The sequence below is a fragment of the Petaurus breviceps genome, unplaced genomic scaffold (genome assembly GCF_028583685.1).
Source record: "Petaurus breviceps papuanus isolate PSGF00001 unplaced genomic scaffold, PetGlider_PUasm1.0 90849, whole genome shotgun sequence".
Taxonomy (NCBI): Eukaryota; Metazoa; Chordata; class Mammalia; order Diprotodontia; family Petauridae; genus Petaurus; species Petaurus breviceps.
The window spans coordinates 23812759-23830520 of NW_027187361.1; the positions used below are offsets into that span (position 1 = coordinate 23812759).

At 40.7% G+C, this 17762-nt stretch overlaps 1 protein-coding gene across 8 annotated transcripts in view; it reads right to left on the reverse strand.

Moving 5' to 3' along the window:
* The window catches only part of CRACDL (CRACD like), a 230089-nt gene that overhangs the window by 24488 nt on the left and 187839 nt on the right, over positions 1-17762 (reverse strand). For 6 of the 8 annotated variants that reach the window (XM_069072984.1, XM_069072986.1, XM_069072983.1 and 3 more), the window contains 3 exons: positions 14794-14862; positions 8004-8231; positions 1355-2999 (listed from right to left, as the gene is read on the reverse strand). In XM_069072984.1, the coding sequence (XP_068929085.1) occupies positions 1355-2999; positions 8004-8231; positions 14794-14862 (1942 nt within the window). The remainder of the gene's footprint in view (positions 1-1354; positions 3000-8003; positions 8232-14793; positions 14863-17762) is intronic. The other 2 variants (XM_069072985.1, XM_069072988.1) reach the window with 1 other exon arrangement.

The window sequence follows — 17762 nt, forward strand, 5'->3', positions numbered from 1 at the left end:
GGGGAGAGGGAGAGGGAGAGAGGGAAAGGGAGAGAGAGAGAGAGGGAGGGAGAGGGAGAGAGGGAGAGGAGGGGGGAGAGGGCGAGGGAGAGGGAGAGGGAGGGAGGGAGGGAAAGAGAGAGAGAGAGAGAGAGGGAGGGAGGGAGGGAGGGAGGGGGAGAGAGACAGTGACAGAGAGAGACAGAGAGGGAGAGAGACAGACAGACAGAGAGGGAGAGAAGGGGGGAGAGGGCGAGGGAGAGGGAGGGAGAGAGATAGAGAGAGAGAGGGAGGGAGAGGGAGAGAGACAGACAGACAGAGACAGAGAGAGACAGATACAGAGAGGGAGAGAGACAGACAGACAGACAGACAGAGACAGAGAGGGAGAGGGAGGGAGAGAGAGAGGCAGAGAGGTGTAAACCACTTCCTGGAGAATCCCCTAATGCCTCTGAATGTTTTTGATGGGGAAGGTGAGCCCTAGAAATAAGTGCCACAACCATGGGACCTCTAAGGATTAGTGGCCACAAGACCAATAAAATAAAAGGGCTTGCATCAGTGCAGTGGAGGATTATGAAGAGGGTGCGCGGGGTAAATGGCATGCCTTTGGGGGAAGTGCCCAAGGGAAAAGTCTTCATTGCAGATCCCTAAATTTGGTTTTGGAAAGAATGAACCAAGGTATAGAAACCAGACAAGTCGTGATTAGAATCTTACTAGTGACTAGGATGATTTGGATGAAATGAAGGACAATGGTGTTGGGTAAAAGTGAAAGGTAAGTCTCAGAGAAGCTGTGAAAGACTTTGGATGGGGATCAGATTATACTCTCAGAAAAGGTGAAGGGGAGTTATTGAAGGTTTTTGAGGAGAAAGGTATGATGTGAACATATGTACAGAACATGAATCTGGATCACTGAATGTCAATAATTTTAGAGGAAATCATTTATCTAGGGAACCTAGACCTTGTTGCCATCTTAAAAGGTGCTAAATCAGAAGTTACGAACGGGTACATAGCAGAACATTCACTTCCTACTGCCCTGTCTGCTGTCAAGGAACTTGTTCTCTTTCTAAGTTTTTATATTTTCTGTCTCCTTTCTATAGATCTGAATCTTCTATAACTGGGACAAATAGAGTATGATTTTTTTTCCTACTTTTACTTCCTTGACTTCTTTCTGTCCCCACTTCCTCCTGTCTCCCAGTTCCCTTAAGCCAACAAACATTTCTCTGTGCAGTTGAAAAGAATTTTTTATTTACTCTTCAAATATTCCTGTTTACACACACGTATGCTCTAACTCAGAGAAGAAATTTCAAAGGGCTCACAGAGGGAGACTTCAGAATCACCTCCATCCCAAAACACACTCAAACACGATCAGCACTCTTACCAGCTACTTTGTGAAGAGACAACTTTTTCTCCAAGGCTTTAGTTTCATTTCTGGATTCCGGAGACTTGATTAATTTGTCCAGTTTTTCAAGGTTGCCAGGAGGGAGTGTGTGCGAGTGGGGAGTAGTTAGAGTTTGCAAAACAGGTTTCTTAGGTAATGGAGGTTTGTGACTAAGTTGCTCTGAGGACTTGGCTTTACCTTTCACCTTATCATTTAAAGGACTAGTCCCACTTATATCCGATAGTCTTTTGATTTGAGTTTTTTCATCTTTTGAAAGCAAAGTCAAGCCTCCTTTCTCTACCCTGATCTCTGCACTGTATCGCTTCATTCCTTTTGAGTCTGGGAAAGATCCATCTCTGTATTTGAAAGACAGCGAGGTGGACCGGAGTTTGACTTGAAAGGGGTTTTTGTCTTCGATGGCAGGCTGACTCGGTAACTGTGGCCAGGCATCTGCCTTTGGCGGCTCGGCACTAGAAGCCAGAGATACAGAGCTCAGCCCAGTGTGGTCACCCTCTCTGCCTACAGAGTTCTGAGAGTCACTCTCAACTGGGAGTGCCTGTTTTATAATGCCCAATTTCTCTTCCTGGGGTTCAGCGGTAATCTGAAGATTATCCCTGGTCACCTCATTTCTCGAGGCCTGGTTCGCCTTCAGCAAGGACAATTTTGTGTTTGATGGAGTTTCGCCGCCTGAATGTTCTTTCAAATAGAGGCTGCTAGCCTTTGGTCTCTCCCAGGAGGAAGACACAGAGAACTTTCTGGAGCTCCTCACTTCACTGGCTCCCCTCTCCAGTTTAGCTTCTGACAGCCCTCCCCTGGGAGCTGTGGGAGCAGAGGCTTGCTGCTCAGATGGTGGGACCTCTTCCGGGGCGTTCTTTTTCTCCAGGTGCCAGGGGGCAGGTCCCAGCTGTGGTGACACTGAACCTGGAGGTATGGGAGAAACACTGGGGCTTGAAGTGACTGAAGAGTTTTTGTTTTTCAAACAACTCTTTGGTAACTGGGGGCCCACGTCGGGCGCCATTGTGGATTCTTTCATCGATTCCTCAGCATCAGCCATTTCCAGGCTGTCTTCTGACTCCTGTATATTTGCTTCTGAAGCTAAACCGGATGAAATTGCAGTGGTGTTGGAAATAACCTTTGGAGAGGGCATATCTAGAGGGCTGTCAGAAGCCTGATTCTGGCCTTCACTAAGCGTACAAGCCACCTCCTCACATATGCTCCTTGTAGGAGAAGACGCTGGGGTGGGAGAGGCTTCTTTGCTTTGTTCCTCATCTAGAGTAGGAGGTGAGGAGTTTTCTGGAAGAGAAGGGGGATCTAAAGCAAGTAAATGGTCTGACTCTGAGCCACTGACTTCCACTGTAGTCTCAGGGTTATCTACTAGTGATGACAACTCCCCTGTGCTGGCAAATAAATCAGGAAACGGGAGCACCCCACACCTTTCATCTTGGTTCTCTTGGCTCTGGGAAGGCTCCACAGGCATCTCTGGTCTCAAGATCTCCGGGCTATTTGCTACAGTCTCCTTGTCCATCGCTTCCTCCTGGCCGTAACTGGAAACCTCATCTTTATGGTCTTCCATCATTTGTTTGCCATCTTCCTCCTCTTCCTCTGGGGTACAAGTCAGGTCGCTTAGAGACTCTGACTGTGCACGCTGCAAGAAATACAGGATGTATTAGATTTCCTCACTACTTTAAACATTTACGGAGCTATTTAAAAAAAAAAATTGTGGATTTCCTCTCCTAATTCCCAAACCTCTTCAAAAAACCCTCCTCTATATACTTGTGATATTTTAGAAAATGGTACCCACAAGCAGATATAATGATAAATGAAAAGGCTAAACAAACAAATTAAAGCATCTTTTTTTCCAGTCTCCTATATAATTAACCTATTTGGAGTTTCAAATAAACTAATTTCCAATGAAACTGCACCCTAGAGACATCTGGGAATTTTTTTTTAAAGGTGAATCACAGGACTGGGTCTTACTTAACTGTCCTCCCTAATTCTAGCTCTCTCTTTCTCTACTGTGATCTCCTCACAGAGGTCAGGCTGTACTTTTTGCTACCTTACACATTTTTGTGTCCAGAATGCCCATCTCTGGATCTGTCCAAATCCTACAAAACTCAGCTAAAACTCCATCTACTTGGTGAAAGATTCCTAGTTGATGATCATGATCCCTTTCTTTTCTGAGTTCACTTGTTCATTCATCTGTTCAACCACTATTGATTAGGCGCCTAATATTTACAAAGCACTAGGCTAGGTATTGGGGGAGTTATGAAGATATTTAAGACATGGTCCCTGTTCTCATGGACTTTACATTCTGGGAGTAATTAATTACACATGTAAAACTATGTAATACAAAATAATTGTAACAAATACTGTAAGAATATAAATGCTTATTTATATTATATCATACAGCTCCAAAATGCTACTCAAAGTTTGAGGAAAGAAAGATAATTCAATAAAGTAAAGAGACCTTATTGTTTGATTCAAGACAATTCCAAAGGGTGCCTGATGGAAAATTCTATGTACATCCAGAGAAAGAACTGATGCAGTCTTAATGCAGACTGAAAAATACTATTTTCACTTTATTTTTTCATGTTTTTTTCCTTTTGGTCTGTTTCTTCTTTCACAACATAACTAATATGGAAATATGCTTTATATGATTTCACATATATAAATAACCTAGTACCAAATTGATTAGAGTCTTAAATAGGGGAAGGGAAGGAATGGAAGGAGAAAATTTGGAACTCAAATTTCTTTTTTGTCTTCTTTTTGGAGGAGGAAAGGCAGGGCAATTGGGGTTAAATGACTTGCCCAGGGTCACACAGCTAGTAAATGTGTCAAATGCCTGAGGCTGAATTTGAACTCAGGTCTTCCTGACTCCAGGGCTGGTTCTCTATTTACTATGCCACCTAGCTGCCCCACAGAATTCAAAATTTTTTGAAAAACGAATGTTAAAAATTGTCTATACAAGTAATTAGAAAATACTATTAAAAAAGATATCTTATTGTTTATGCTGCTCACTAGACACACCATATCCTGCCTTATATTGTTAGTTATATTTTTATATTATGGAATCAGAGAATATAATGAAACTAGTGAACTTCAGTGACCATCTAGTCTGACTCTCTACTTCGACTGAGAAGTAAACTGAAGCTCAAGAAGGTAAAAAAAGCAAACCCAAAAACTTTGTCTGAGATCACACAACCGAGAGAATTCAAACCAAATATGATCAAAAGCTTGAAAATTTCTACTTGAGGAGCATTCATCCTTATAATTTCCTGGTACTTGAAAGACGGTGCTTTTCTTCTGTAGTAGCATCACTGGTATTCTTTTTTTGTTTCTTCCTGCCTGCCTGCCTTTCTCTTCCCTTTTTAAAGTCTTTTTTAAAAGCCTGGGTGGGACTCCTTGTCTTGCCCAGGCTGAAAGTACAGGGGCTATTTATAAGACTGATGCCACTAATGGGCTTTTGATCTGCTCTGTTTCTAACCTGGGCTAAATGCCCCTATTTAGGCAGCCTAGCAGACTCCCTCTCCCCAGAGGAAGAGGTTGGACGCCATATTGATGCTGAACTAGTATGGATGTGTAATTGGCATTGTGCACTACAGCTCACAATTCCTGAACTCATGAGAAGTACCAGCTTCAGGCTCACTGACATCACCATGCCCAGCTACTAGAGGCCTCTTTTTCCAAGACATTCAGACTATTTCTTCCCTTTGGGCCTTAGTTTTTTCTTCCTCTAATGCAGTTAGAATATTAATTTCATTATTTCTGGATTTTTCACCTAGTTAAATCAATAGATACAGCATGATTGAGAAAAATGAAGTCATGAAATAGAATAAAGTATATAAGCAAAAACTAATTTATAAGGGTCTTCTCCTTTGGGTCAGACAGCATCGTCCTGCTAAAATTATACTACAAGGATCTGTAATTTTGTTGATGTGAGTACTCCTCTGCCAACACAGATCACAATCATTCTACATTTTAGGAAACAGTCTCTGAGACCTGCCATGGCCCAAAATCCCAAATCGCTCAGCTGTCAACATGGGGATGAATCTCTCTGAATTGAGCAAGGCTTGTTTGCAAACAACAGACACACAGTCCATCACCTGGTCTGTATTTGAAATTCTAAGTTGGCAAGACCTAGCATAGCTTGCACTCTGCCGGCATAGTCTTTGAGAACTCAGGAGGAACACCTTCACACCATGAGACAATCACTTAGGTCATGACTTTAGTGGAAGGCTGAAATAATATTAGAGGGATCTGTATTCACTATTCATTTATCCTGTCTCTTCAAATAGACTATAAACTTCCCAAGGGCAGGAACAATATCTTATATATTTTGCTATTCTCTATAGTACCTTGCATACAGCTGGTACTTATTACATATTTGTGGAGTGGAATTGATTGCTAGGAGATATTTGAGATAGTTCCCATACTTTCAAGTCTCCTAGAACATCTCAAATCACAAGGTCTAAACCATAGCATTATGAAAAGAGAACTGGGTTCAAATCCCAGCTCTGCTACTTACTGCTTTCTGTGACCTATGAGAAGTCATTTCTCTTTGGGCCTCTGTTGTCTCATCTGTAAAATGAGGGTACTGGATAAAATGACCCCTAAGGTTCTTTTCAGTTCTGAATCTATGATCAGTAATATCCTAAGAGGAGAAGTTGGCAGAAGAAGCAAGAATGTGGACTTTTCAAAACAGTCTCATATTCTTAATTACTTGGATAGAAACATCAAATAATAAATGCATTGACAGGAGTCTGGTTTTATAAGATAAGTAAGTAACTATCTAATGCATAAGAGTATGTATACAGTGCTTCAAAGTTACATCCAGAAATCTCTGGACTCAAGAAATCTGTAACCACAAGTGACGAAATACGTTCAAGGAGAGAAATAAACATCCCAGTAACAGTGTTTGCCCACCACAAAAAATGACCCAGCATTTGCTTCAAGGCAGGACAGGAATTCAGTCCTACAAAGACTGCCCAGTGTCTGAGCACTGGAGTGCCTGGGACGAACATTTCCAAAGAAGGCATCTAAAGCTGAACCCTGGTCTTCAAGGTGGCAAAAAAGGGGAAAATTAGCCCCAGTCCTCCACCAGGGTCCCTGCCTCGACAACTTAATGGGGCAGTTGATAGTACAATGGATGACGAGAGAGCACTGGCTGTGGAGTCAGGAAGATTTGAGTTCAAATCTAGCCTCAGACATTAGGTGTGATCCTGGTTTAGTCACGTATCTTCTGTTTGCCTCAACTGTAAAATGGGGGTAATAACAGCATTTAGCTCTTAGATTTATTATGTATGAGGATCCTATGAGAAAATGATTGTTAAAAAAAAGGTGCTTAACATAGTGTCTGGTCACACTGTGGGTAGTACACAAAGCCCTATTCCCTTCCATTCCTTTTCCTTCCCCTGCTCCAACCCAAATCCTTCTCATCTGCCACTACCCCTCTCCAGCTCTGGACAACTTCACATCTGGAAGAGCTATTCTGTCCCTAGTTACTGAGTCAAACCCTTTTCATTCTTGGGGGTACACTTCAAACTAACACAAAAACCTCCCAGATAAAGAATGATGAGGAGATGGGGCGACTAGGTGGTGCAGTGAATAGAGCACTGGCCCTGGAGTCAGGAGGACCTGAGTTCAAATCTGGCCTCAGACACTTGACACAATTACTAGCCATGTGACCTTGGGCAAGTCACTTAACCCCAATTGCCCTCCAAAAAGCAAAAAAAAAAAAAAAAAGAATGAGGAAAGAGCTGACACTTTCTATCTTCCTCCTCTACCCCCAAAAAGAAGTATACATACATGCTGCCATGTTCATCAATCCAATCTTGCTTTTCTAAGATTGCAAACTATTCAAGAGTAAGAAAAAAGAAGCAACTGTGTGAAACTGGATGCTTTGTAAAGTCCTTAAAAGGTCTCATGTTTGCTCAGTAAATACACGTCTGTGGCAATGAATAAGAAGTTGGAATAAATTTTTTTTTCTCCTCTCCACGTTGCACAGGATTACATTTACTGGAAGAAGATTTAGGTTGACATGATTCCCTGAAAAACGCAAACTGCCTGATAGGCAGCTTAGCACACTTTTAAGGGGAAAACCCCGACTTTTTGTCTTCTAAAAGGAATTCCTACAACACTGAAACGCTTCAGTCCCCTCCTGACTGTCCCAGTCGACATTGTTGGCCGTAGAACACCGTGGGAGTTGGAACCGTGGCCAACTACGGTGGCGTGAAATGGATGAAAGGAAGAATCTGTTTTCCCTTAAGTTAGGGCAAAACAAACAGCTCTCCACCCAGAAGAACTAAATTGGCTAGAAACTCACTAACCAAAGGTTAGCTCAGTCAAGCATCATAAAGCACCCTCACTGTCTTCTGCCAGCGTCTGTTCTTTTTCCTGGCACCATCATCTCCACAGCCAGAAAGGACTAGGCTTTTTCTTCAAGGGAGACAATCAATCTAACATCAGCACCTCATCTCCTTTTCCTAAGGCCAACCAAGTCACCCAGGCAATGTGGTCAGGTCCAGGGGTAGGCACGCTGAAAACGAGTAGGGACGGACATCTGCCCCCTGCTCCAGTGATCAAAGCACGACCCCCGGAGGTGTATGGAAAGAGCACCAAGCCCCACTTCTATCTGCTGACACAGACTTACCGAACACAACCTTCTCATTTTGCTGGACCGCTGATTTCGAGGTTTAACTAGGAGTTTGTGCTTTGCCGCAGAGTTATCAAGGCAGGAAGAGAACTCAGGAGGATAATCGAAGTCTGCTAGAGGTGAGAGGCTACTGTCCGATGTCCGTGGAGAGGTCATGGTATCACTGGCATGTCTGGAGAAAAGCTGGTCTGGAGAGAGGGGTCTAGAAGAAGAACCTAAAGGAACCTTCGGAAAACAAAGGAAAGACATTCAGGGTGTTAGCCTAAAAAAGCAAAAGAATCAGATTCCAAATATTTAATTCTTTTCTCTTGGGGCAGCTAGGTGGTGCAGTGAATAGAGTCCCCTCCAGTCCCTGGAGTCGGGAGGACCTGAGTTCAAATCCGGCCTCAGACACTAAACACAAAACTAGTCATGTGACCTTGGGCAAGTCACTTAACCCCAATTGCCCTACCTTCCCTCCTCCAAAAAAGCAATAATAATAATAATTCTCTTTTCTTAATGTGCTTGGTTTTTGTACTGTCCCGTAATCTTTATTATGAGTAATTCTAAATTTTCTAAATATTTATTCTATTTGTTTATCACATCCTAAAAGTCTTTGGTTTTTTATTTTATTATTTTTATTTGTTATATCTAAATATTTATTCTAAATATTCTAAATTTGGCATTTGATGGGGAGAATTCTGTGATACCTTAATAGAAAATAATAACAAATAAAGATGAAATTCATATCATGCTTTAGTGTTTGCCAATTGCTTTACCTAAATTCTCTTTTTTGAGTCTCCCAACAGGGCCAGGAGGTAGGCAGCTCAGGTCTTACAAACCCTATTTTATAGCTAATGGGTAGTATTTAGTGCAGAACACTTCACATATTTTATTTTACTTTATCTTTGCAGATAGATGTTGTTATTATTCCCATTTGACAGAGGAGGGAATGGAAGCTAAAAGAATTTAATTAACTTGCCCAGAGTAACATTGTTAGCAAGCGTCTGAGGCAAGATTCAAACTCTAGTCTTCCTGACTCCAAGTACAGCATTCAATCCACTATGCCACCTCGCTGCCTAAGAATCTGGGGTTCAAAGAGATAAAGTAACTTGTCCAAAGTCAAACAATTTGGCCCGAGAATGGAACCCACATCTCTTGGCTTCAAATTTTGTAACTACGTTAAATGGAAAACAAAATGCTGGATAAACACATGAAAATATGTGATAAATTTGTAAGAAAATCTAAAGTGCTAAATTAAGGAGACCCCTTTTATCCTTCCTTCCAGTGAACTGGAAAGGCTTTAGGGCCAGGCATTGTGCCAACTGCACAAGGGGCCTGGCCACTTGTAACACTTAGGTGTGATGGATTCTTCTTGTATACAGAGCAATGAGGCTGGACCAGTGGTTGAGAGTCCAAGGGGTTCCTCTATGTGGTGTACTAGTTGAAGAACATCGATTTCATCACATATAAGTCCATGTCAATGGCTTCATTCTCTCAGGTTTTGAAGGTTAAAATCCTTCTGTGCTCACTTAAGTCCTTACTAAGGTCTTCATTATTCTTTCAATCTTTATCAGGGACAAATGCCTTACCAGGGTACAGAAGGGTGGAATTCACCAAAGACAAATTCTGGGCACTAATTAATTTTATAAGTTTGTCCAGGTATCTCTGGCTAAGTACTAAGCTAAGTAAATTCAAATGGTAACTACTCAGTTTCTTAGCTTTAAATCTGTTGGTTTTTATAGTACCAGGCTTGGCTGATATGTTTTCTAAACAAATATTGTGATTCAAACACTCCCTGACTTGGATGTATCGGTCTGACGGAGGACACTTTGTTCAGAGAAGGGATGTTATTTCAGTTTTGAACTTCCTTTGGAAGTTTTTTTTCTTTTTCAACATCATGAAATATCTTATTTGGCAGGGTTGCTTAACTGAATGACGTCTAAATGGCTTCCATAGAGATATTCATCAATATAAAGTAATGTGGGCAAAGAGAAAGGCAGTAATTATTACCAAAATTCAGACCACAGTCTGTTTAGTGAAAGATTGTGGTATAGATAAAAAAGTCTGTTTACTGACAGCCTTGGATGCAAAACCCCCTCAAAAAATCCCATTACCAATTTTTTGTCTGTGCAATGTTGAAGAATCAACAAAGTTTAATTTTGTGGTTGAACTAATAAGAAAGACAATAATTTCATTTCTGCACAAAGCCTGGGTGACAATATTCTCTTGAATGTGAGACCTGAGAGACTGACTTGGGGCCTGCTGTCTGTCCCCTGCAGGCAAATTACTTCATTCATTTTTCATATTCATCTATATGGAGTCGCTCTTGTCTAATGAAAACAAATTTTAGCTGCATCAACTTGAGAGGGAAAATTATTAAAAACTGTTGAAAATAGCAATCAAAGGCATCTAGGGTCTATTTTTGTTTCCTTTTCTATCAGCTTATGAGGGAAAAATGAAACAAATAAAACCTGAAAATAAGGACAAAAAACCCAGATAACTGCTACTTAGTCTCATTAATACCTATGATCTAGATTCAGGAAATTGATGACGTGGGTAATCTTAAACAAAGGCAAACCCAGCCTTTCTGGAACAAGGCTGCTATCTGACTTGAAATAATAAAAATGTTTAAAAAAAAAAAAGAAAAAAATTCCTGTTTTGAGTATTAGTCAGTCAATAAGCATTTTACTGTATTACAGAAAGAATGCAGGCATCTCACAATGAAATTATCACGTGTATATTTATTTAAAAAAAGGAAAAAGGACCGCTGCTCACTGAAGGGAGTGGAATCTCTTTCTTACGGATTAGAAACTAAGAATTGTGTGATACTAACAACTCAGATACAATGGACCTTCAGAAGGGCCTGGAGTAAGCTTGCTTGTGCTCAGAGACATTTCAATCTTTTTTTTCTCTCTTAAAAAAAATTATATGGAAGTACAATGGTAGAAGGTCTCAGGAAGCATGAATGGCTCCCGCTTCCCCGGGCCCTCCTTTTCTCTGCTTATAACCCTCCAACCTCTGCTCCTCTGGGAAAGTATATAAAGAAACTGGAAGGAAACCAATTTCTCTTTTCACCTTGGCTTAGGCCTCTAAATCTAGCCTTGGCTTTGTTTTCTAACTGAGCTACGAAGGCAGTTTTTGAGGCCTGAGGCAATCCACATACCTATCCAAGTGCAGCTTTAGGCAGGACTGGGCAACCCCAGAGGGCAATTCCCCATTTAATTCTGTAGTCAATATTTTTTTTGAGAAGTGAACTGTAGGTGGACTAAGAAAGAGGAAGCCTTTTTACCTGACATCTGGAATCTCTAAAACTCCACCTTCCCTTGGTTACTGTGACTCTGTGAGGTCATCTGGATTTAAAAAGGGGTGGGGGTGGGGGGCCAGATTAGGGGGTAAAGCCACTAGAATGAAGAAGCAGGCCTGTATCTGAAAGCATGCCGGCTTGGGGTAGGGGAAAAATTTAGAACTCAAAATCTTATAAAAGTGAATGTTGAAAATGAAAAATAAACAAAATTAAATTTTAAAAAACCCAACAGCAACCAATTTATTGCTTTGGTCCTGAAATAAAATGAAGAAGCAGTAAGCAGCTATAGTTTAGGAACCTTCCTCATTTCCTGCAAATCTAGGGATGATGCCTAAACAGAGGTTACATGCTTTTGCTTCCTGGCAGAAAGAAAGTCTTCATCTTTTAGCTCCAAAGGTTGTTGCGTACAGTGAATACCCTGGCAATCACAGCAGGCTGGAGGTGCTGGTGACCACAGGTGTGTTAACCTTTTCTGAAATCTCCGGTTGTGATCAGGGCCTAGGGGCTATTTTTCAACACTTCTCTTGGGGGTCTCTCTTTCTCACAGTGTGGCAAAAAATGCAGTCACAGGGCAGGGATGTGGAGGGGTGGGGATGGGGGTGTCAGGGGCACAGTCACCCCCCCATGATCTAGAAGATCTATATAAAATTGGGTATATTGATGCTATTCGATACTCTACAATACCACACACATATTTTATGCATTTCTGAGTTTCTAAACGTTTTCTGTGTTTTTGAGTGTGGTCTGCAGCTTCTGTAAAACTCTCCCAAATTCCCATTTAATTTTTTAAGCCACTCTTTTAACTTTTTTCATGTTTTTTCCTTTTTGTTCTGTTTTTACTTTCACAAGAAGACTAATGTGCAAATATACCTGGTATGATTGCACATGTATAAATCCTATTGGATTGCCTGCTGTCTTGGGGACAAGAGAAGAAGAAAAATTTTTAACTCAAAATGTTATAAAAAAAATGAATGGGGCAGCTAGGTGGCGCAGTGAGTAGGACACCAGCCCTGGAGTGAGGAGGACCTGAGTTCAAATCCGGCCTCAGACACTTAACACAAAAACTAGCTGTGCGACCTTGGGCAAGTCACTTAACCCCAATTGCCCTCCAAAAAGCAAAAAATAAAAATTTAAAAAATTAAAAAATGAATGTTGAAAACTATCTCTACATGTAATTGGAAGAAATAAAATACTATTTACAAAAAAATTCTTAGGTTGACTCTAGTGTCTAGCATTACATATTTGTTATTTAATAAATGCTTGTGGAATTGAATCAAATTGTCAGCTGGTTTCCCATCCTAAGGTCTAAAACTGGATGGGGCCTCTGAGATCATCTAGTGCGACCCTGTCATTTTACAGAGGAGGAGACTAAGGCTGAGGGATGCTCAGCAAAGTGGAAAGCTATCAGAAGTTGGATTTGAACCCAAGTCCTCTGACTCCACATCCAATATTCTTCCCACTATATCAAATCATTGTTGCTTAGTCATTTTTCAGTCGCATCTCACTCTTCATGACGTCTTTTGTGGCTTCCTTGGCAAAGATACTGGAGTGGTTTGCCATTTCCTTCTCCAATTCATTTTACAGATGAGGAAACTGAAGCAAACAGGGTTAAGTGACTTGCCCAGGGTCACACAGCTATTGAGAGTCTGAGACTAGATTTGAACTCAGGTTTTCCTGACTCCAGGCATAGCATGCTATCCACTGTGCCAATTAGCTCCCCCTGCCCCAAATAACCTCCTTTGAAAATTCCATAAATAATGTTCTCATAAATCTTGGTCACTGTAATTACATTTTAATTACATTAGTAATTACATTTCAAATATTAATTAGTAATTTAAATTATTAGTAATTAATTTAAATTAATTAGTAATTTAAATAGTAATTACATTTTAAAGTAAAATTTGTTTATAAAATAATCTATTTAATGTTTTACATGACTGCACATATATAACCTATATTAATGGCTTAATGTCTTAGGGAGGGAGAAATTCTGCAACTCAAAATTTTAAAAAATGAATGTTAAAAATTGTCTTTACATGTAATTGGCAAAATATTATTTTAAAAAAGAAAAAACCAGGGCGGCCAGGTAGCACAGCGAGTAAGAGCACCAGTTCCAGTGTTGAGAAGACCTGGAGATCGAATCCCAGGCTCAGACACTCAGCACCCACCCAGAAACACCTGGCCGTGTAACCTTGAGCAAGTTACTTAACCCCAATTGCTTAGGGGCGGCCAGGTGGCTCAGCGAGTAAGAGCACCGGTTCCAGTGTCGGGATGACCTGGATCAAAATCCGGGCTCAGATACTCAGCACCACACCCAGAAATAACTGGCCGTGTAACCTTGAGCAAGTTACTTAACCCCGATTGCTTAAAAAAAAAAAAGAAAAGAAAAAAACCAAAATAATCTATTCAAACAGGAAGTGATACCATGGAATTATCCTCAAATAATAGATTAAAAAAAAATCCCAACACTCCCTTGATAACACAACGCCACCATAGTCAAACTTGTTAAGTACCTAAGTGTACATGAGGCCACACTGAGTGTCATCTGCCACAGACTAAGATGCAACTCCATCCCTCTGGTATTTAAAGCACAATTACATTAGCTAGTGTCTGTTTTAATCATACGTTTCAATAGCTGAACTGATTTTGCTCTTCAAGCTCAGTTTTGTATGTAGAGAACCCTCTCGGTGACCAGAATTTGGTCCTCATAACTAAAGAGAGAAAGAAGATGCTGTCCCCTCCCCTTCATTACCCTGAACTACACTATCATTTCTTATTATTTTTTAATAGTTGTTTATTTTATATATTTATTTTATTTAATGCCATAAAGTTTGACATTGTGCCTTGCCATGTGGATTGCTATTAGCTCAACTGAATGAAGTCAAGTAATTCTGGGGGTGTTTTTAAAAATGTGACATTTATGGGGCGGCCAGGTGGTACAGTGAGTAAGAGTGCCGGCCCCGGAGTCATGAGGACCCGGGATCACCTCCAGCCTCAGATACTTACCGACCACACAAAAAAACTGGCCGTGTAATTTTGGGCAAGTTACTTAACCCCAACTGCTTTATAAAAAAAAATGTGACATTTAAATACAGACAGTGTCTGTACCATATTGTTCAAGTTCAACCACATATCCTTCCTTTCTGTTATCTATGGGCAAATTAGAGAAGTGAAAGGTGAATCACACTAGTAGGTGGTTTTGCTAAACTGTTTCAGGGAAATTTAATTTGTATAGTGGGGGTTTACTCAGGTGTTTCTGGGAAGTTTCCATAATGTTGAAAAGAAATAGATTTACAAAAACAAAAGAACTGACATGAGAGGCTGGATAAAGGCAGATGAGTATGGATTATAAATCAGCAGTCTACGGAAAGGTTAATTTTGGCATAAATCTTGTTGCCACTTTGCAAAATCCTGATGTCGTTCATTGTGATATTGATGTCTAAAGCTTTTGTGGTTCTAGATTTTTGTATTCTTCTTAATGAGTATAGAGTTAGAAATTACCTGTTCTTCTTCTTCACTGCCTGTTCCAGCTAAACTCAAAGAGCTAAGATGCTTGTGAGGGTCAGAGAACTGTGGAATGGAATGAGGGAGAGATTCAGTCAAAGACGAGCAATGAAGTGGATTACAGACAGATAAGACACCAGGTTGCAACACAAAAGTAAAACAAAATACTCCCAGCATTCGATATGAAGAAGCCAAACTTGAACAGAAAAAAATAAAAGGAACGAAGGTTCACTCTAAGTATTACGCTGTCCAAGTAACGGGCTGTTGGTATTTCGCTCTTATTCAGATGACAACAGAAGTGCCAACAGCAAGCATTCTTTCTGTACCACAAAGTGTCATGGCATTTAAGGCAGAAGGTTTGCTATGGATACGGGAACCAGGAAAAATGAGACCAGCTCTATGCAAATCACAAGATGGGAGAGCTGGGAAGGAGAGTTCAGAAGTTAGCAAATTCAATTCCCCCATTTCACAGATGATGTAATTGAAGACCACAGAGGTTAAGTGATTTTCAAAAAGTCACAAAACCTAGTTCGTGCCAGAGCTGGGACTTGGGTCTCCCAGGCCAGAATGTTCAACACTCTGCTGTTTGCTTTCTTTCTCTTTCCCTTCTCCCTTAAAAGAAGAGAAATGGGACGACAGGACTTAAACTAAAAAGAGAACTGGAACAATAAGCTAGAAATCGACATCCCAGATCTAGTTTCAGCACCATATAGTCTTCTGAATCCTCTTGCCTAGTCACAAGAAAATCCCAATGATACAGTGGGGACATCACCATTAGTCATTACTAGGAGAATGTTCTTTCTCTCTCCTCACTTCACTGTACAGAGGTATTCCAACTATCAGTTTCTGCTGCAGATATAATCTGGCACAATATGGAAGTTGGATTTTTTTCTCCCCTTTTAACTTGTGGTCACATCATCTTATCTGTGTCAGGAAGTGACAGGAGAAGTTTCTTTCATTCCTTTTACCAAAGAATATCTACAACTTTCTGTGATTTATAACTTGAGAGATTTGTCTGGGGGCAGTGTGGTTAGCAAGAATAGAAAGTCTGGCTTCAAGACTGGCCCTCAAGCTACTATACCAGGCTGCTTTTCTCTAAGGAAACTATAAGACAATAAATAGCAAACTCAGTGGAAACCAATTCCCTCCCTAAAACTACATTTATTTGTGTGTCCTAATTCAGTGTGGACGCAAATAACATTCGCTCAATGTATAATAGTAAAAGAAAAGATTTATCAGATTACATATTCTAGCATCTTAAAAAAAAGGCTTTAACCTATTACTCATTTATATCTTTACCTACAAGGCTTTTCTGACTTACATAGTCTTGGGTAAGAATCCTGCCCATACCAATCATGTGAGCACTGGAAAACTTGCACATACAAAAAGCTGTAGGAATAAATTTGAATGTTACCTTGGAAAGTTGGGCTATTAAGTGAATGAACTGTATCATTTGGGCCTCAGAACTTACTTATTGACTCTATTTTCTCTAGCTCCAATGGACAACACTTTAGGTAAATTCTCCCATCTACATATCAAAATATGGTTGTCTATCATGGAAGGGAAGAAGCAGTATTTATTAAGCACCTACTATGTGTCAGGAATTATACTAAGCGCTTTACAAGTATTATCACATTTAATTCATTCAACAATCCTGAGAGGCAGGTGCTATTATTATCTGTTTTTCAGTTGAGGAAACTGAGGTAATAAGTTCACCCAGCTGATATCTGAGGTCTTCCTAACTCCAGAACCATTTTTCTATCTACTGAGCCTCCTAGCTGCCTCTGGAAACATAGATTGTTATTCAGTCCTGTCTGATGACTCTTCATGACCCCATGGACTTGTCCATGAAATTTTTTTGGCAAAGATACTGGAGTGGTTTGTCATTTCCCTCTCCAGTGTGTCCCCATTTTATAGATGAGGAACTGGGGCAAATAGGGGTTAAGTGATTTGCCCAAGGTCGCACAGCCAGTAAGTATCCGAGGCTGGATTTAAACTCAGATTTTTCTGACTCCAGGCCCAGAGCTCTATTCACCTAGCTGTCCCATAAACATATATAAGCATTCATGCATGTGTGGATATATAATGAGCCCATAAACATTTAAAAAATCTATTATTAAATGGTCCTATCTATTTTTACCTATGCCAGTTTTTGACCCTCTGGCACCCTGACCCGATCATATTTCTTCTAAAACTCTCCTGCCCTAAACAGGAACTTAGAGCCATTCACAAACCTCACAAACACATACTGGAAAAAGGAGACAGAATTTGTTTCATTTCTGTGAAGCTAGTCACGTGGTCTAACCGATTTATGACCAGATAGATCATATAATCATAGATTCGGAGCTGGAAGGATTTCAGAGGCCATCTAGATTAAACCCCCTTCTTTTCCAGTTGAGTCAACCCAGGCAGTTGAAGTGATTTGCCCACTGTCACAGAAGAAATAATTAATAGAGACAGAAGCTAATGCACAATGAAATAAGAATCAAGAAAAAAAATACACAATGGTTACAGCAATGCCAATGAAAAGAACAATAGAACAAAGCTGAATGCTATGTAATTATAATGACCAAGGTTAGCCCTGGGGTAGAGGTGAGGAGAGCTGGAGAACCAGGAAGATGGATCGTTGCACACACTGGCCGAGGAGGTGGCTGTGTCTGTGTGTTTTTCTTCAATGTTTCAAGAAATGTTGTGACACCCAACCCTACATGTTAATAGCATCCAATACCATGGTACCTGAATCATATCTCTAAAGAAGGGCCAACTGTCAGCTCAAAGGAAAAAACCAAGAACCGTCCGCGGCCCCCACACCTCCCATCCACGGAAGGGTTGGTCTAACCAATGAAACCTGCCGACACTTCCCTACTACAGACACACATGCCCCATGGGGACTTTCAGAAAAGGAAGGAGAGCAGGTGCTGCAAGAAACAACTGGCTGCCCTTTGTGACAGAAACGGGTGGGGATG